The following is a 17,120-nucleotide window of genomic DNA, read 5'->3' as shown; positions in this document are numbered from 1 at the left end:
ACAAGTATGCCTTAAGTAAAAAATTTATATATATATGAAACTTCCACCTCGGAGTACCCATCTCATCAATCATACACATCTCAAACTATTGTTTTGATATCAATAGAACAGATTGGAGCTAACTCAACTTATCAAAGCTCTATCGGCCACAAAAGGTGGGGAAACGAAAAACACAAAGAAACAATTACAAAAGAACTTAACACAAAAATCCCCTCATCTCGTGCATATGGGGCGGATGATAGAACCAACCGATTCGCTGAATATCATCTATGCTAAGACGGAGATGCCAATTTTACGTGGGCGTAAGCTGGATGAAGATTAATGTACAGCAACCTGAATAAAAGAAGAGTACTTCACCCTTCGCATACCTTCAAAGCAGGCACCATATGCCATGCTTTAACAGCTGATATAATGAATCATCAAATCGAAGCAGACAACAGCAGCTGATAATAGACTTATGGCAGCTGGAATGCATTCAACTCCAACGCGTAGTTTGCAGAATGATGAATTTTTTGAGTTATGTAATAAATGAATTGAAACTCAGAAAAGCTCCTCTGAATTGAACTTGTTCCAGGCTTCCTATTTAACACAAACAAACAAAATAGTCTGAAAGAAAACGAGATGGAAAGAAATGCAGCGCCAATATGACATTATTATTCCTATCTAAGAAAATGTGACAAATAAAAATGCCAATCAGTACAATGGTGGCTCTAATAGGAAAATGGCACACCAACAATAAAGTGCTTCAAGCAAAACATTTATGAAGTACCTTGAGCAAGTCAAAGACCTTCTCCGCCACATATTTCTGTTGAAGATTGGCACCTTTTTGCTGGACTTTATCAGGATGGATGCAAAGAGTCGCCTTTCTATAAGCCTTTTTAACTGCAGCAGCTATAATCAAATCCGTCAAAGAAACAGGTTGCCAACCACATTCAGGCCAAAGAACCTAATCATCACAGAACAGGTTCAGGAGACAAATTAGTTAAAACAGAAACCATATCAATTTTCATGAAATTTTTACTATAAGACATTTAAATGAACAAAATGATGAAGAGAAACAACTATGAAAATTTCAGAAGTATCTCTTGTCATCCACTTCTTCAAAATTACAGCAGTGCTCATTATAATAAATTTAACAGTTGGAAGCACAAATTAAACCTTCAGATGAATGTTGGCATATCTAAGTAAATGATGCAGGCACAACAAAGCTCATCCTCAAGCAGTTCAACTTTTGGAAGCACAATTAGCATCCTCAAATAAGTATTTGCACGTGCAAGCACTTCTGAATGTCAAACTGTGATGGAAGTGCTTGCAAGACAGGCAGAAAAAGGAAGAGTTAAAAACGGCATGCTAGAATTTGCATTGCCCTTTTTAAATACAATTAATGCTATAGTCTGCATTATTAGCTGAAAAGACTATGAAATGCTTGATGAAAAGGGTTAACAAGATGTTTATCCTATTTCTAGGATAACAAAATTAAACTAAAATAGAAGGTCAGCATCGCTAAATATAATTTTGCAAAGGATGTCCATGTATTCTACAAGACAGTATATTAAATCCTTACAACAAGTTTGACATCTCTCTACACTGAGTTATCTTAAAGCGGTTCAAGAAACTTTAATGCTTAATAAATAATACCAATACACTGTATGCCACAAAAATAGTTCCTTGACTGGAAGAACAAAATTGCAGGAGCCAGATGGTAAGCAATCATGCAAGGGGAGAAGCATTAAAGACATACTATTATGCTTTGGTATCCTTAATTCTATAAGTCTGCTAAATCAGACAGTCTAAAGATGACAAAGTTGCATCTGGACACTTGAAATTGTCAGTCCAATCTCCTTTTCAGTTTTGAGTTCTACTTAAAATCAGCATCATATTTGCAGTATATCCACTGGACATGACAGTAGTGCAGTGTACATAAAGAGTGTGGCAACTTAAATAAGATGTTAACAGGAAAAGCTTAGAGTTCAATCACAAGGTGTTTCTTATGTTGGAATTCATCTCACTCAGTCTGCCTCCAACAACATATTTCAAAATTTGCCTTAAGTCATCTACTGCATGTACAAAAGATCTCAAAAAAGTAGAATATTAAACAGTGAAATTGATGCAGTAAAATGACAAGTATGCACGATATATTATATTAAAAAAAGAAGAAGAAAAAAGCACAGAAAATGAATTATAGTCTGTTCCTACATAAAATACCATGCAACGGAGAACAAACAAGATGAATGGTAGTAATAAGTAATAACACACATATTGCAGCGTTGACAGCAGAGCACGCAAATTCCCCTCTTTCCCAGCTGCCCATCTCTTGATCTCAACATCTAGTGTTTCAGCAATTCTCTGAAATAAGACCATAGATCAATATTAGACAGACAATAATTAAAAGAATAACTTTTGCAGATGTATGCACGTACAAATAGAAACTTACGTATATTCTAATGCAGCATAATGTTTTATTGAAAGTAACTACTTTCAATGCATTATGTGCCATTATACATTCAATTACTTAAAAAAATAGAGAATGGATTCATGGGCCCCTACCTTATAATTTATAATATAATGAAAAGCCAACCAAATCCAAATTAACATGTCATTAGGGTGCAAGGCTAGTTGGGCAGTTTAATATAATTTTAGTTTCTATACTATAGTAATACCGCAGTCCTAACTCGTATCAGTGGAGATGCTGGGGTTACAAAATCGAGACACAATGTACTGACCAAATTTTAACTTATCATATAGTACCATTATTAGGAGCCTCAACAGAACTATATTATAGGCTTAAATACTCAGTTATCCTTTTGTCTCACATAAGTTTTATCCATAAATCAAAGCCACCCATTTCCTTAATATGGTAGAAATGAAATTAAGTTAATGTGTAAACTATGCCAGAGTCAGTTTACAAGTTAACCTTGACCCTAACTGAAAGTCGACTGAAGAAAAAGTGAAAAACAAGCAAAAGCAACCTCAGACCTAAATAAAACATGCAACTCATAAAATGCAATGCCATTACGCGAAGTGTATGATAAGAAAGCTGGGGCCAGAGCAAAAATCCTTTATGGTTGGATCCCATTGAAAAGTAAACTCCAACAAAAAGCCACTTAAAAAGAAATGAGGAAAAAGAATAGAATGAACAATGACAACAAGAAAAAGAAAATATGCTGCATCCACTTACATGTCTCTCAGCTTGTTCCCTTTGCACTTGAAGGTCACGTTGATTTTTCTCAGCAAGTGCTTTTGCCTGGATATGCAAACTCAATATGTAAACCAGGGCCAGCAAGCAGCTTATAACTCGAAAAAAGAGCAAAGACAAATGAAATCATGTAACACATAATACATACCGCACGCTCCTGAGTGCGTTGGTGGCGTTCCAACCTGGCTCTTCGCCTTTCTTCAGTTTCCCCTTCAACCTCTTGGAACTCTCCAGATGAAGATGCAGCAGCTTTAGAAAGCAGTTTAGTCAGTTATCAACTATGGAGAAGAACAAAAATGATAATAAAAATTGACAAAGATCATTACATCTCAAATTTGAAAGTACCTCCAAAAATAGAACTGAGATCATCAACAATATTTGCAGATGAAGAAGCTTTCCTCATGCTAGACGAGGATCCAACAGATGTTCTCCTAGCCACTTCAGGCCCTACCTTGTTTTGTCCATCAAACATGGGCTCCTGCAAGAGTAAAACATCAAGTTAGAAACCAGACAAGCTGACACTACAGTGTAAATCAGAAGATGAATACGGTAAGACAGCCTTAGATTCTTACCGAAGAGCTAGCTCTTGGCCCTGGTGCACTGCTTGGTCGAGAACCCATACTAAAAAAGGATTCAAGATCATTGTCATTCTTTTGCTGGCTTGCCCTTGCAGCAGCAGCCCTTTCTTGAGCCTCAGCAGCTGCCCTTTCTCGAGCCTCTGCAGCTGCCCTCTCCACAGCAGCTCTTTCTGCTCTAAGCCTTGCTTCAGCTTCAGCTTTTGCTGTTGCAGTCCTCTCCCGTGCTTCCCTTTCTCTCGCTTCTGCAGCAGCTCTTTCTCTTGCCTCAGCTGCTGCCCTTTCACGAGCTTCAGCTTGTACTCTCTGCACTGCAGCCCTTTCTGCACGTTCTCGAGCTTCAGCAGCTGCCTTTTCAACAGCAGCCCTTTCAGCTCTTGCACGAGCTTCAGTTGCTACTCTTTCACGTGCTTCTCTAGCAGCCCTTTCAACAACTTGTCTGGCCATTTCCCTTTCCCTCTCCATCTCCCTAACTCGCTCCCTCTCTTTCTCAAGCCTTCTTTGTGCTCTCTCCTTCTCCTCCCTTTCCCTCTCCAATTCACGTCTCTTTTGCTCTCTCTCCTTCTCCTCCCTTTCCCTCTCCAATTCACGTCTCATTTGCTCTCTCTCTTCCTCCTCCCTTTCCCTTTGTTGCCTCTCACGCTCCAGTCTCTCTTGCTTTTCTCTAACTTCTCTGTCCAAAGCATCTTGTTGCATAGTTCTCTCGTCCTTATCCATTTGACCAGCTTCTTTATTTCTAGCAGCTTTTAAATTCTCTCTCTCCCTCATTTCCTTAGCATGCCTAAATTTAGCCTCTGCTCTATCCATTGCCTCTTTCATGGCAGCAGCAGAAGCAGCAGCAACAGAATTTGTCTCAAAATCATCACCAGGAAAAACTTCAACCTGTTCAACATTATTTCGGGCCCTACCCATTGCAAAATCTTCAAGTTCATCAATTTGAGATGTAATGGAGCTTCTTGCTGGGGCACGAGCTGACTGAGGGCTGTGTGAGAACTGAGTTGAATTTTGGAAGGAAGAAAAATCATTGACCTTCTTTTTTGCATTTATGGAAGAAAATGAGCCTGTATGTGCCTTTGAAACTCGTGGTGGTCTAGGAGGCGGGGGTCTGGAAGGGGGTGGAGCGCTAGTAGGTTGGGTAAAGAGAGGAATCTCTGATACGGTAAGCCACACATCATCAGATGCGTCGAAGTTCTCCTCAGATCTTGGAGTTGTATTTACCTGGGAACTAGTCTCATTAGAACTAACATTTGAGTAAGGAGGAGGACTAGTAGTTCGACCAACTGAGCTATGAAAATCAGTAGAAATACTGGGCATGTCAAACACAGTTTGATGAGATTCCGGAATATTGTCCATAGAAGGCATCCTCTTCTTAGTGTGGTGCTCATAATCTTCATCACTTGGCTCTTTACTAGCAGGAGTTTGTGGTCCACTTGCAGTTTTTAAAGGGCCTCTATCCTTCCCTCTCTTATTGATCTCAGGTGACAGAGGAGGTACCGATTTCCCAAGACCGTCCAGAGGATCTATATCATCAAATACTCCCCCACTTCCAGATGTACTCTCCACTCTAGACTTCCTAGATCCATTAAGTTTACTTATTTCTTCCAAGGGGTCTGTAAACAACCCTGAGGATGAATCCGCAGGGTCTGATGTTGTTTCTAAGACAACAAAAGGGTCCTCCATCAAATTGGAGCCAGCCTTGCTTGAATTTGAGGCAGGTTTGTGGGACTGACCAGCCTCTGAAATTGACCTGTCCAAAGAATAGAGCATGATATCAGCCAATATTTACATGATATAGCTAAATATCATAAAAACAAGAAGCAAATAAGACTGCATAGGAAAAATATGGAACTGAAAAGAAAGATACTTGATCTCAAGCTTAGAACAAGGCATTTAGAGTCCAAATGTACCATAAATATAACTAGTCATTTTAGTGCGCCTTCTTCACACTTAGGCAAGCACTAAAGTGCACTACAAGTTTCCAATTAAACATAATCACAATTTTAACGACAATAAGATTTTATATCTTTGGTCTATTTGCCTCTGCCATGTCTGGCTAAAATATTTACAACTAAAAACACTGTGTATGATAACACTGATATTCACAAAAGTTTAAAGTAAAAGCCAAGTCCATATTTCTAACTATTAAATGATTTCCAAACTCAAAAAAGTTCATCTTATAAGAAAATCTCAAAGTTTCTGGCAGCACCTATCATCCTATCATCCTAATTCAATTCCAACAACATACTGATACCTATCCAATCCAACCTAACCATTGAATTTAATCTAGGAATTTTGCCACCTTAAATGAGAAAATAGAAATAAACAAAGGAATACAAGCATTCCTCAACCAAGAAAAGAGGTTGTAGAGGCACTAGGTGACCAAAAGAGGATTAATAAAGGTAACTACATCTGAATTCATGTGATATCTATCATAATACATCATATTCATACAAGTGCAGGTATGATTTTACACACACAGTTGGCATCAACTCAAGTTTTTTCAAAATTCCTTAAATCTGATTAGTTACCAGACACCACAAAATACAACTAGTATGGTATTAGTAAACATCAAGATTGAGTCATCTGGAGAAGCTATGGCTTGAGGACTTTTATAAGTTAATTACCAACTTTAACACTATGTCATAGGTACAAAACGAGTATAAACCCTCACAAGGGAGTGGCAGAAAAGCATATCATTAGGCAACTAAAAGTACAGCTTTAAGCAGTCAGAACCCTAAACTAATATTCCACAACAGAACTACTTAAGAACTTATTTCCTTCTTTTCTTTTCGCTGGTGGGGGTCAGGGTGGGGATGGGGGTGGCTGGAAGAGATGAGTTCAATGTATCCAATTCCATATGCATGTGAAGTGTTTTGCAATTAAAAATCCTGCACAGGTCTTAGACTAGCCCTCCTGATCCTAAATGTAGGCTTATAAGGTGGTTGCTGCTCCAAATGAGAAGCCCTCAAATGTGCAACTGAATCGATGTGAATATCTTCCCTACTGGCAAAAAAATCCACATATTTTTAGTTTTAAGTCCATTGCAGTATGTCAACATTTTATAGCACAGCAAACTCTATTAGATCAACATTCAGATCAGATCATTCACGGTGTTTATAAACTCCAGCAGAGTGTGGCTTCAATTAAACTAAATATATAAGGAAAAAACTATGGCTACGGAGTAGAGAAACCAGACAATAAAGAGCCATTAATTGATAAATGCATCTAGAATCTCCAAGTCATCTAAGTAAATTTTAGCAAGTAAATTCCCTTCTTTAGTCATTTACCCGAAAATGCCACAAATAAATCACTCAAAACTGTCTAGCATAGAACATTTGAGGACAGACGATTAATTTGTCAATTTTTAGAAAACACAATACCAGAAAAAACATAACCTTGATTAAAGTCTTACAGAAAACAAACACTAATCTAAACCACCTCCACCTACAAAAACCTGTATTTATTAACTACATTGCCCCATTTGTATGCTAAAAATGCCAAAACCAAAGCTGCCAAAACCACATACTAGAATTCACATTTAAGCACTTGCGTAAAATATCATAATCGCCAACCCTCTTTAACATGAAAAGCCAGCACGAAAACCTAATACAAGTGTCCGAAATACGATGCAAGTTCAATACATAATATAAAAATAGTATAATATTCATTTATTTCAAAATCAAAACCTTGCAAATAGGAAAATACCTTGCAGATGCAGGAGAGCTACTTCGACCGAAACCAGGAAGCAAATCGTCAAAAAGAGGTGCATCTTTCTCCACTTTCACTCTCTCGCTCTTCGCCATTGTCTCGGTATCCTTCCTCCCCAGATTCCCAAGCAGTTCATCAAACGGCGAGCTGTTCAGCGACTTATGCTTAGGAGGAGGCGGAGACCCCGACAGCGTAAAAACGTCGTCGTACTTACGGGCCGATGTCGAGGAAGAGCTCTTGATCCCAGGCAATCCATCAAAAAGATCGTCATCGTAAACAGGCTTGTCAAAAACCGGCGGCTTCGGGTCCTTGAAAAGGGAGTCGTAATCGAACGACGATGTTTGCTCGGTTGTGGTTCGAGACTCGGAGAAGTATTTGGGGGTTCCACCGTAGAGGTCGTTGAAAATCAGCCCGTCGCGATCTTGATCGTCGAAAATGGAATTGGATGATGATTTGCCGTAGCCAGATGAGGATGTGGTAAACTCTGATCGCAACCCGTATTTCGGACCCGAAGAAGGGTTTCTAAGAGGTGCCATTGGCGCCGACTTACCTTGGGGTTTGATCCCAAAATCTTTGGCCAACAAACCTGGAAAATCATCCATTTCAATTCGGATTCTTGGATCGAACCGGCGGTTTTTATTTCTAATTTCGTCGCGGATTTGCTCAATCGGTGTCGCCCCTAAATTTCTGAGAAAGTTTAGATCTGAGGAGACATAAAGGAAAAGTAACAAAAAGAAAAAATTTGGAGGGTGAGGAGTCAATTCTCAAATAATTTGGAGCAAAAAATAATAGAATAACAATAATTTCTATTATTATTTTCGATTTAAAAAAAAAAAAAAGGAGGGCGACAAGAAATTGCGTTTTGGCTGCTTTTAGCTTCTTTTTTTTCTTTCTTTCGCTTCTGCTTCTCTTCGTCTTCCCACTCTTTGTTTCTCTACCCGATTCCCAGGCCGTTTTTCGTTTTCTGCTTTTGCAATTTTTTGTTTTTTAAATGGCTTATTAAAAAAGGGAAAATCTATCGCTTTGCTTTTGGAAATCTCGTTTTGGTTCTTTAATCTTTAGCCGTGGAAACCCTGAAAATGTTGATATTTCTACAAAGACCTGAAGCAGTTTTAAAAGTTTGTGATTTTGCCCCCCATGCCACGATTCCACGAGGCCCGAACGCGAAAACCTGGCAAATTTCAAACATTGCTTATTCTTGATAAAAGAATTATCAATCAAAACCCTTCACTAACACTTTAAGTTCAAAATTAACACCAACACATTATTCACTTAAATACTTAAATTCCATCTAATTACACAATTAATCATAATAAATTAGCAATAAAACTTAAAACTATAGATAAAGGATATATAATCTGAATGCCTTACATAAATACCTACAATGATTATCACTTTGAAATTCTTTATTCTTTCATTTAGTTTTAGAATTATCCTATTCTTTGGAAAAAATCTAATGCTTTTTCTAACTTTCATGCTTTCAAATCAAAAGCTCATATTATTTGTAAACTAATTTGATAAATATACTTATTATATCTATATTTATTTATAAAAATATTCATATTATTTATGAATCACTTGATGAAAAAATAATATTATATTAATTCAATTTAAGTCATTTTTTTATTTTTGGGTTTTGTCTACCTCTTTGATTTTAAAACATATTATTTTTATTAACCTTACACAGATGCCTTCAAGAATTTATTTTAAAAATAGTTTATACAACAATCAAATCCCAAATCATAAAAAAAAAACTTTTTTTTTGCACTTATTTATTTAATCAATAAGTTCAACTTTTATGATCGTCAAGTTAACACAAATCTGACTATCATGTCATTACACAAAAAGATCGATTTATTGTCATAAAGTGAGCTCACCTTCGTTAAAAAAATATTTATTCAAATACTTCAATTAACGTCTCATCAATACATCACTTCAAATTAGATAATTAACTTTTAATTTATTTAAAATTATTAAATACAATATACAATCACTTATACGACCCTTCTCGAACTTCATGTAAATTCATTATCATCAACTATTCTAATCTTTGTCATCTTCTTTTTCTCATATATAAAGTAAAAATGAGTTTTTAGTACAATATAAGCTTCTTTTTAAAGTTTCATCAATATTTACTGAGTATCTTATTTATCACTTAAATTGTTGAACACATTAATAATTTGAATGTTAAAATACGTCCTGAAAAACTAACTCTAAATGTTCTTTAACCGTGTTTTCTTATTGTAAATTCAAACTTTCCCTCATACAATAATCAGACCACTTCCCTCTAACTTACACCTGAAAATATAATCAACACTTATTAACTTAACTAATCCTTGCGGAAACAATAATGTTATTTCGATCTTCTTCCAATTGATTTATTCTTGTGCATGTGGTTTTGCTACTATGATTGGTGGATTATGGTAGGTGTCCACAATTTAATTACATTCAAATCTCTTATCGGTGCAAATTTAGCAAAGAAATGACATTTTGAAGGAAAATGAAGAATTTGTATTTCGAATCCCTATTTTCTTATGATTTTTTAAGAGAAATTTTTGATTTTATTGAGTTACTACCGGAATGTTGAAAAGCCATAAAACGCCCTAATTTTGATTTTTTTTTTTTTGGATATTTAAGCATGTTAAAATTTTTTTCTGATGATGAAAATTAAAGTCCACCGTTCCACCGACAAACAAAACCCTAATTTTGATTGGTTTGATGGACAATTGACAAAAATCTATCCTTTCCTGCCGGGCAAAAGTACCCCAGTTTTGGGCGAATCTTGAATTTTCATCCGGTGTTTCAAATTTTCTTTCATTTATTTTTTATTTTTTTAAATTTCTTGATGAATGATCATGTAATTAATTTTTCATTCAATTTTTTAAGTAAATTTGATAATTTAAAATATGATATAATAATATAAAAAATATAAATATATATAAATAGGGAAGTCCCGGAGGACCTGGACTGTATATCCATTTTTTTCACGTTGTCTTGATTCTCAGCCATAGTTGATGAATTACTCTCTCGATACTATTTATGGAAAGTTGAGAAATAAAAAATCATGAAAAGCATTTACTAGAGACTGGCTTAGAAATTTCTTAAAAAGCGTCTATTAATATTTATATCCATCCATTTGTACTATTAATTTTATTATTTTTTTCCGCATCAAGACTTATCACATGTCACCTTCTCTTTTTTTTTTTTTTTTCTATTTTTCTTTCTTTTTCTTTTTTTTATGTTCTATATTTTTAATGCATAATCTTTTTTTTTATTTTTAGAATTTTATAATGGAGCCCATTTGATATTATTGACTAATTTTTTTTAACTTTAATTCATTTACTTTTCGTTTTTTAATTAAGTAATTTTATAAGAAAAAAAAAACCAATAAATGTGTCTATGTGTTACTTGAATTTAGGTTTTTTTCAGGCCTTTGCTTTTTTAGTTTTTTAATTTATACATTGAATTTAGTTAAAATATTGCCAATGGAGGTGTCACGTTCCTTTTCTTTTCTTTTTCTTTTTTGCCTTTCTTTTTTTATTTTTTTAAATTAAATAAACTTTGTAAAAAAAATATTAATAAAGATTGGATAATAAAATAATCCATTTTTAATAAATTTTGATCTACTCTTTAAGGATGTTTTTTTAATTGAGATTCGATCAAGGTAGGTGGTTTTTTTTTTTTTTTAAATCGTGGTTAAGTTAAAAACATGTTTAAGATTTTTTTGCTCCAAGTATATAAAAATATTTATTTAATTTTATATTAATAAATTATTTTTAACATATTAATTTAATAAATATATTACATTTTATAAATAATTAAGATGCTATTTATATTAAAAATTTTATATTTTTATAAATATTATATTAAATTAAAATTATTAAATTAATTTTGAGTCAAATTAAATCATATGCCTATTACTTATATGTTGGATTGAAGTTAAATATAAAAAAATCTAATGCCGAGTCAATCTTGGGATGAGCTTAAACCCATATCGACCCTTATAGTTACATCTTTAAATGATGGTGGCATGACATCTTCATTGATTTCATTTCTCTTTTGTTCTTCTTTTTATTTTTTATTTTTTTTTAATTAAATAAATTTTATAAAAAAATAGATTATCGGAGATAAGAATGACTCCTCATCTCATACAAGTGATTTTTTTTTTTCAAAATCAGGATTAGTTCAAAGTTGAGATGATTTTCTTTTTTAAAATCGAGTCAAAACAAATGTTGATTTGAGGTTCTCCGTCGTGATCATCCAAGAGATATATATAAAATATATTTTTTTAATTATTTAATTTTATATTTATACATGTATTATATTAATAAAGTTATTATCTAATAATTTAATTAAATAAAAATATTATATTTATATAATTTAAATATAATTTATATTAAAAATAATATTTTTATAAACATTATATTAAATTAAATTTATTGAATTCATTTTGGATTAAATTAAGCCAATGTGATTATATATATATATATATATCAATCAAAATCAAATATAAAAATAATAGTACGATGTTAGATCTGAATTGGAGTCAAATTAAATTATTAAAAAATAGAGTTGAAACCGATGTGAAAAAAAACTCGTCTTGACCCAACTTATTTTCATCCTTAAGTAAAAATATTTACATAACATCCTAATATAACTCTCTTTCTCTTTTTTTCATTTTTTAGGCATTTTCTCTTTTTTTTTTTTAGTTTTATTTTATTTGTTAATTATCAATTTTAATATTTTTTAATTATATTTAAAAAGATACATTTTAAAAAATAAATTTGAATTTGATTTATTATATAAGGTATGAAAACAAAATACACACATTATACATAAATTAAGTGATAAATTTTCACTGACCATTACTTTTCATCGGCAAATCCACATGTAGAGTAAGGTGTCCATTGACACCTCCAAAAATTAAAAAATAAAAAAAAAGTTAGAATGAAAATTTTCATCTAAATACTAAAAAAAAAAATTTAAAAACATTTTTTCATGATGAAATTAATAAATTTTTCAATATATATAATATTATAAATGAGTACCTTAAAAAAATCTTAAATAAACTATGTTACTTTTATTAAAAATAAAAAAAATTTAACCAACAACATCATGCGAATCTATTTTTAGTATAATGTAATGAAAGCAGAACTGTCATATTTTTTTCTTATTTTAATGAACTAAGGTCTTTTTTTTTTTTTTTTTAATGTTGACCCCCCAAAGGCAAAAAATTCCTTCTTCCCAGTCCGATCTGTCCCCTCTATCTCAGATGCCGCCCACCCCTTGTGAGTTGTGAGCAAACATATTTGGACCATTTCCATTTAACGCCGCCCTGCAATGAAATTCTCTCACCTTTCTGTTTCGCGCACCTATGACATCGTGCAAATGTGTACTAACAACTATGCTTTTAGGTCTGAATCTCCAACATGTTGAAAAATGAATTGTAAATATTAAAATTTGAATTTATATCTGTTTCATTAAATCTATTTCTTCCTTGAAAGAAGAAATGAGCTTTAAATTCCGGGCTTCAAGCTCAAAAAGAAGAGGAAAGGAGAGAGCAAAGGATGGTGAACAAACTGCAAATAGCTAACTACTGAGATCTTTGAATTTATTAACTTATTATATGATCTCCACTCTTCAACCAGAGGACAGCAAGCAGCACATTCTTACATTAGCCAAAAAAAAAGGCACAAATTTTCCTCATTAATTTGATAATAGGCTGCTATAACTTGCCTAATCATTTCCCCCTGTACACAAATTTATAGTCAAAAAATGCCTTAGGGCACCACGTTCTCCAACTATGTTTTATTTTAAAGAATTAATCATTATCAACTGCTTCAGCTTGTAACTCAATATGTAGACCAAATTCATTCCATAAACCAGAAAGGGAAAACAAGAAGACGAAAAAAAAAAAGAATGAAGCGATCCTTCATTTCCATGATCTTCTTCTTCGTCCTGCAAGCGTTATCAGTCCTGCTGGTGAATTCACAACAGTCAGATTCTTGTAGTTCCAGCCTAAAACTCGATGTGCCCTTCGGTACAACTTCTCTCCACTGCCTTTCTGTATGGAGCAATCATGATTTCATCCTCAGAGTAAATCTTGCTTTAACAATTTAAATCGTGAATTTGTTGTTAATGTTAGTATATTAATCTTTGTAATTCTACATGTTAAAAACATTCTGCAGTATGTTCAGACCTCATTGACTGTATGGAGTTTTGTTCTCTCGGTGCCTGATACAAATTCCTTTGTCGCAATGGGGTTTTCGAGCAATGGAATGATGGTGGGATCAAGCGCTATGGTTGGCTGGATCTCAGCTGATGGCACAGGAACGGTAAAACAATATTTTCTTGGAGGCCAGATAGCAAATCTAGTGTTGCCTGACCAAGGGAACCTGACGATTGTTAGCAATTCTTCCTCCATAACTTCCCAATCCTCGCGTCTGTACATGGCATTTCAGTTGAATACCAGTCAACCCTTGTCACGGGTGATATATTCTGTCGGACAGATTGGGGTGATTCCATCTTCTCCAGGCTATGCTTTAGCTGAACACCGTGACAAAGTCTCCACCATCTTGAATTATGTTACAGGTAAACAAAAGAAATACTTAAAAAACCAACTTTCTCTTTTAGATAATTTATAAAAAAAAAATAAAGAAACGTAAATAAATTACAGATATAACAATTTTTCAGAGGAAATTATTTGGGTTTATGGAATGCAACAGGTACAAGTGCAACAAAGAGCCCACATTCAAGATTAAGGAAGAGCCATGGAGTACTAAATATGCTGAGTTGGGGAATATTGATGATAATTGGAGCAGTAGTTGCTCGTTACTTCAAGCAATGGGATCCAATCTGGTTTTATTCCCACGTTGTGATTCAGTCGTGCGCCTTTATACTCGGGCTATCGGGTGTAATATGTGGATTTGTTTTAGAAGATCGTCTCATGGCTGATGTCTCCACCCACAAAGGCCTCAGCATCTTCATTCTTGTGCTGGGATGCCTCCAGGTTTGTCTCTATATAGTCATTCATTTATTTTATTTTTCTTTGTACATGTAATACTTTGTTTTTGTAGATGAAAACACTTCAAAACAACTTTCATATCGAATTAAGTGCTCTTTAATTCAAATTCATATGATCCTCTATTAGAGGTATAGAAAAGCAGGGTTTTAACCATTTAGATCATAGAAATAACCTTGTTCCTATACTTATAAATTATGTTATGGGCACAAACTGAACACAGGTACATTTTATATACCTGATCAGGGACATTAGAACTCTGTGTCCACATATCTGTCAAATATATATCGAACACGTGTACTTTAAGTGAAATGAACAATTCGAACAAGTATTAGAGGATTTACATATGATAATTAATGTCGTTAATTGATTTTGTTTCATAGGTAACGGCACTTTTTGCAAGGCCAAACAAGGAATCCAAGCTGCGTAAATTCTGGAATTGGTACCATTGCTGTGCGGGGAGAATTTTGATTGCATTTGCAATAGCAAATGTCTTTTATGGGATTCATTTGGGAGAAAAGGGAAACGGATGGAATGCTGGGTACGGCGTTGTTATTGCTATATTTTTGTTGGCTTCCTTCATTTTGGAGTTGAAAATGTGGAGGAGAAATTAACATTTTAAATCTTTAACTGCTCTGTAATTTTAATGTATTTTTTTATTATAAAACCAGTTCATAGATCCCTTTTTCTGCCTGTCCAGCTTGGAAGTCGAATATAACGATTTTTTTTATTCAAGGAAATTATTTTTTTCATGTGAAAGACACATGAATGTTGGGTTCTCATGTGTTCAAATGAAACTTGGCTGACAAACTTACAAGGATTAAACCAATTTCCTTAATTTCTGATCACATGATCAACCAATATTTAAGAAGGAACAGAATAATCAAGCTGGCTTACTGCATTTCAAATCAAATCATCAACTTCGTACCAAAAGAAAATCAAATTATATCATCAAGTTTATTGCACCTTTCTGAAACAGCAGCCATATGCTTTGGAATTTACAATGTCAGATTACCCAATCAGCAGCAGCAAGTGTAGCATTATTTTCATTGGATTTGGCAGCATGGTGGAATAATAAAAATGCAGATAAATGAAACATTTCTAATCAAAGAAAGCTATATGGCAAGCTCATAGTCTATATATATACACAAATAAAGTATCAAATACTGAAATACTGAAAGCTTTTGAGAGTGCCAGGGTCCATCAAAAGAAATTAAACATAGCTTTCTTTCAGTTTTACTTTTCTAAACGTTTTCAGCAATCATCTTGAAACCAACTGCAATGCTAAGCATCCAAAATACATAGGGATGGAGGACAAACCATCTCTGACAAAAACATAATTTGTTCATCATTTTCCATATAAAAAAGCTAGCACAAGAAATTAACTATCCTCAGTTCCTGCAATCGGCCTTTAATCTTCAAACCTGCATTAGCTATTTCCGAGTAGAATGCAAAGTTTATTAGCTTTAATTTTATTGGAAGCAGCTCCGCAAAAAGTAAATGACCATATTATAGAAAGAGATAAAAGCCTGGCGCTGGGGCTGATGCTGTGGTTGGGTTATACATATATAATGTCATGCAGTCCAATTGGCATGCATGACAAAAGAAAAATCTGAGGCTTGTGCACATTAATGACTTACAACATCAAAAAAGCAAACTCCCTTTTGCAGTTGAGTAATTCAATCTGAAATAATGTAAATAGGCACGCCCATACTGTTTACTGTTAGGCACTTCTAGGTGTCAAGCAGATGCAAAAACACTATGCATGGCCCCCTTTGAGCATATGAAATAAAAATTTTATGTTTCTCTGGAAATCAAGTTTAATATAGACATCAATACTATAAATGGTGACCTCATAAAATACTATAAAAATGACAGACAAAAAAAATGGAACACAAAAAAAAAAAACAAATAAGAGAAAAATAAGAGAAGAAATAAAATTAATTGTTAATATAGATTGTTAAATACCTTTGCTAATATCCATCCCAAAAACAGTTCAAAGTTTTCATGAGCTCCAGGCCAAAACAATCCCCTTAATTCATTAGTAGCCTTGTTATACACTACGGCAACAAAACTGTTATTCCTTAAAGCAGTTTTTACCTGTAATCAATCATGTAACCATGAATTAGAATTTGCTGCTACACTTCAAACAGTAATTAAAGAAAGTTAACCTTCTAGTGATCTCAGCAAGTAAAATTTGAGATTAATTTCACCTTAGAGATATCAAGTTCGAATATTAAAGATAAGGTGAGATTTATGAGATGAAAAAAGATTATCTAACTATCCAGTGCAACATCATGTATACCAAAAAAATATAATGAAGTTCTAGTTTAATGACTGAGTGTTAATTTTACAGTAAGTAGTTTTTAATTAATTGAAACAAAGGCCTAGGTTAGTCAACCACATCGACATCATCAATAAATTAGTGCAGATAGTATTATATAAATTAATGCAGTAATAAAATTCATAGAGTCATTGATAGAAGCATTTTATAACAGAATTAATATGTTTGATTGCATACGTACCATTATTATCATTCGTTCCTTCCACCATATTGTTAGTAATTTAGCATGTATGATCAACCCTTGCAAACTATTTTTCAGAAATGAACGGACCTCTT

At 33.7% G+C, this 17,120-nt stretch overlaps 2 protein-coding genes across 6 annotated transcripts; one reads left to right on the top strand and one right to left on the bottom strand.

Annotated features, from left to right (window-relative positions):
* Positions 1–11: 11 nt before the first annotated feature.
* Positions 12–8,453, bottom strand: LOC111314474 (auxilin-related protein 2-like). Of its 5 annotated transcripts, none has more exons than XM_089752778.1 (9): positions 8,329–8,453; positions 7,477–8,182; positions 3,769–5,518; positions 3,542–3,674; positions 3,345–3,445; positions 3,179–3,244; positions 2,206–2,346; positions 770–946; positions 12–579 (listed from the first exon to the last, which is right to left on the bottom strand). In XM_089752778.1, exons 2-9 carry the CDS (start codon positions 8,079–8,081, stop codon positions 541–543), a joined length of 3,012 nt encoding a protein of 1,003 aa, XP_089608904.1. In that variant the 5' UTR covers positions 8,082–8,182; positions 8,329–8,453; the 3' UTR covers positions 12–540. The 5 variants fall into 5 exon arrangements, with proteins under 5 accessions (XP_089608904.1, XP_089608903.1, XP_089608905.1 ...); XM_089752777.1 differs by having other exon boundaries at positions 8,339–8,453; XM_089752779.1 differs by having other exon boundaries at positions 2,257–2,346; positions 8,339–8,453.
* Positions 8,454–13,302: 4,849 nt separating this feature from the next.
* LOC111313509 (cytochrome b561 and DOMON domain-containing protein At3g07570-like) lies at positions 13,303–15,177 on the top strand. The gene is made up of 4 exons (XM_022914194.2): positions 13,303–13,575; positions 13,668–14,070; positions 14,205–14,488; positions 14,884–15,177. Exons 1-4 carry the CDS (start codon positions 13,399–13,401, stop codon positions 15,112–15,114), a joined length of 1,095 nt encoding a protein of 364 aa, XP_022769929.2. The 5' UTR covers positions 13,303–13,398; the 3' UTR covers positions 15,115–15,177.
* The last annotated feature ends 1,943 nt before the right edge of the window (positions 15,178–17,120 follow it).

This window comes from Durio zibethinus, chromosome 23 (assembly GCF_047325235.1).
Source record: "Durio zibethinus cultivar Kanyao isolate XHJ-2024 chromosome 23, ASM4732523v1, whole genome shotgun sequence".
Taxonomy (NCBI): Eukaryota; Viridiplantae; Streptophyta; class Magnoliopsida; order Malvales; family Malvaceae; genus Durio; species Durio zibethinus.
The sequence above is the reverse complement of the archived record's forward strand: the minus strand, read 5'-3'. Positions and strand labels throughout refer to the sequence as shown.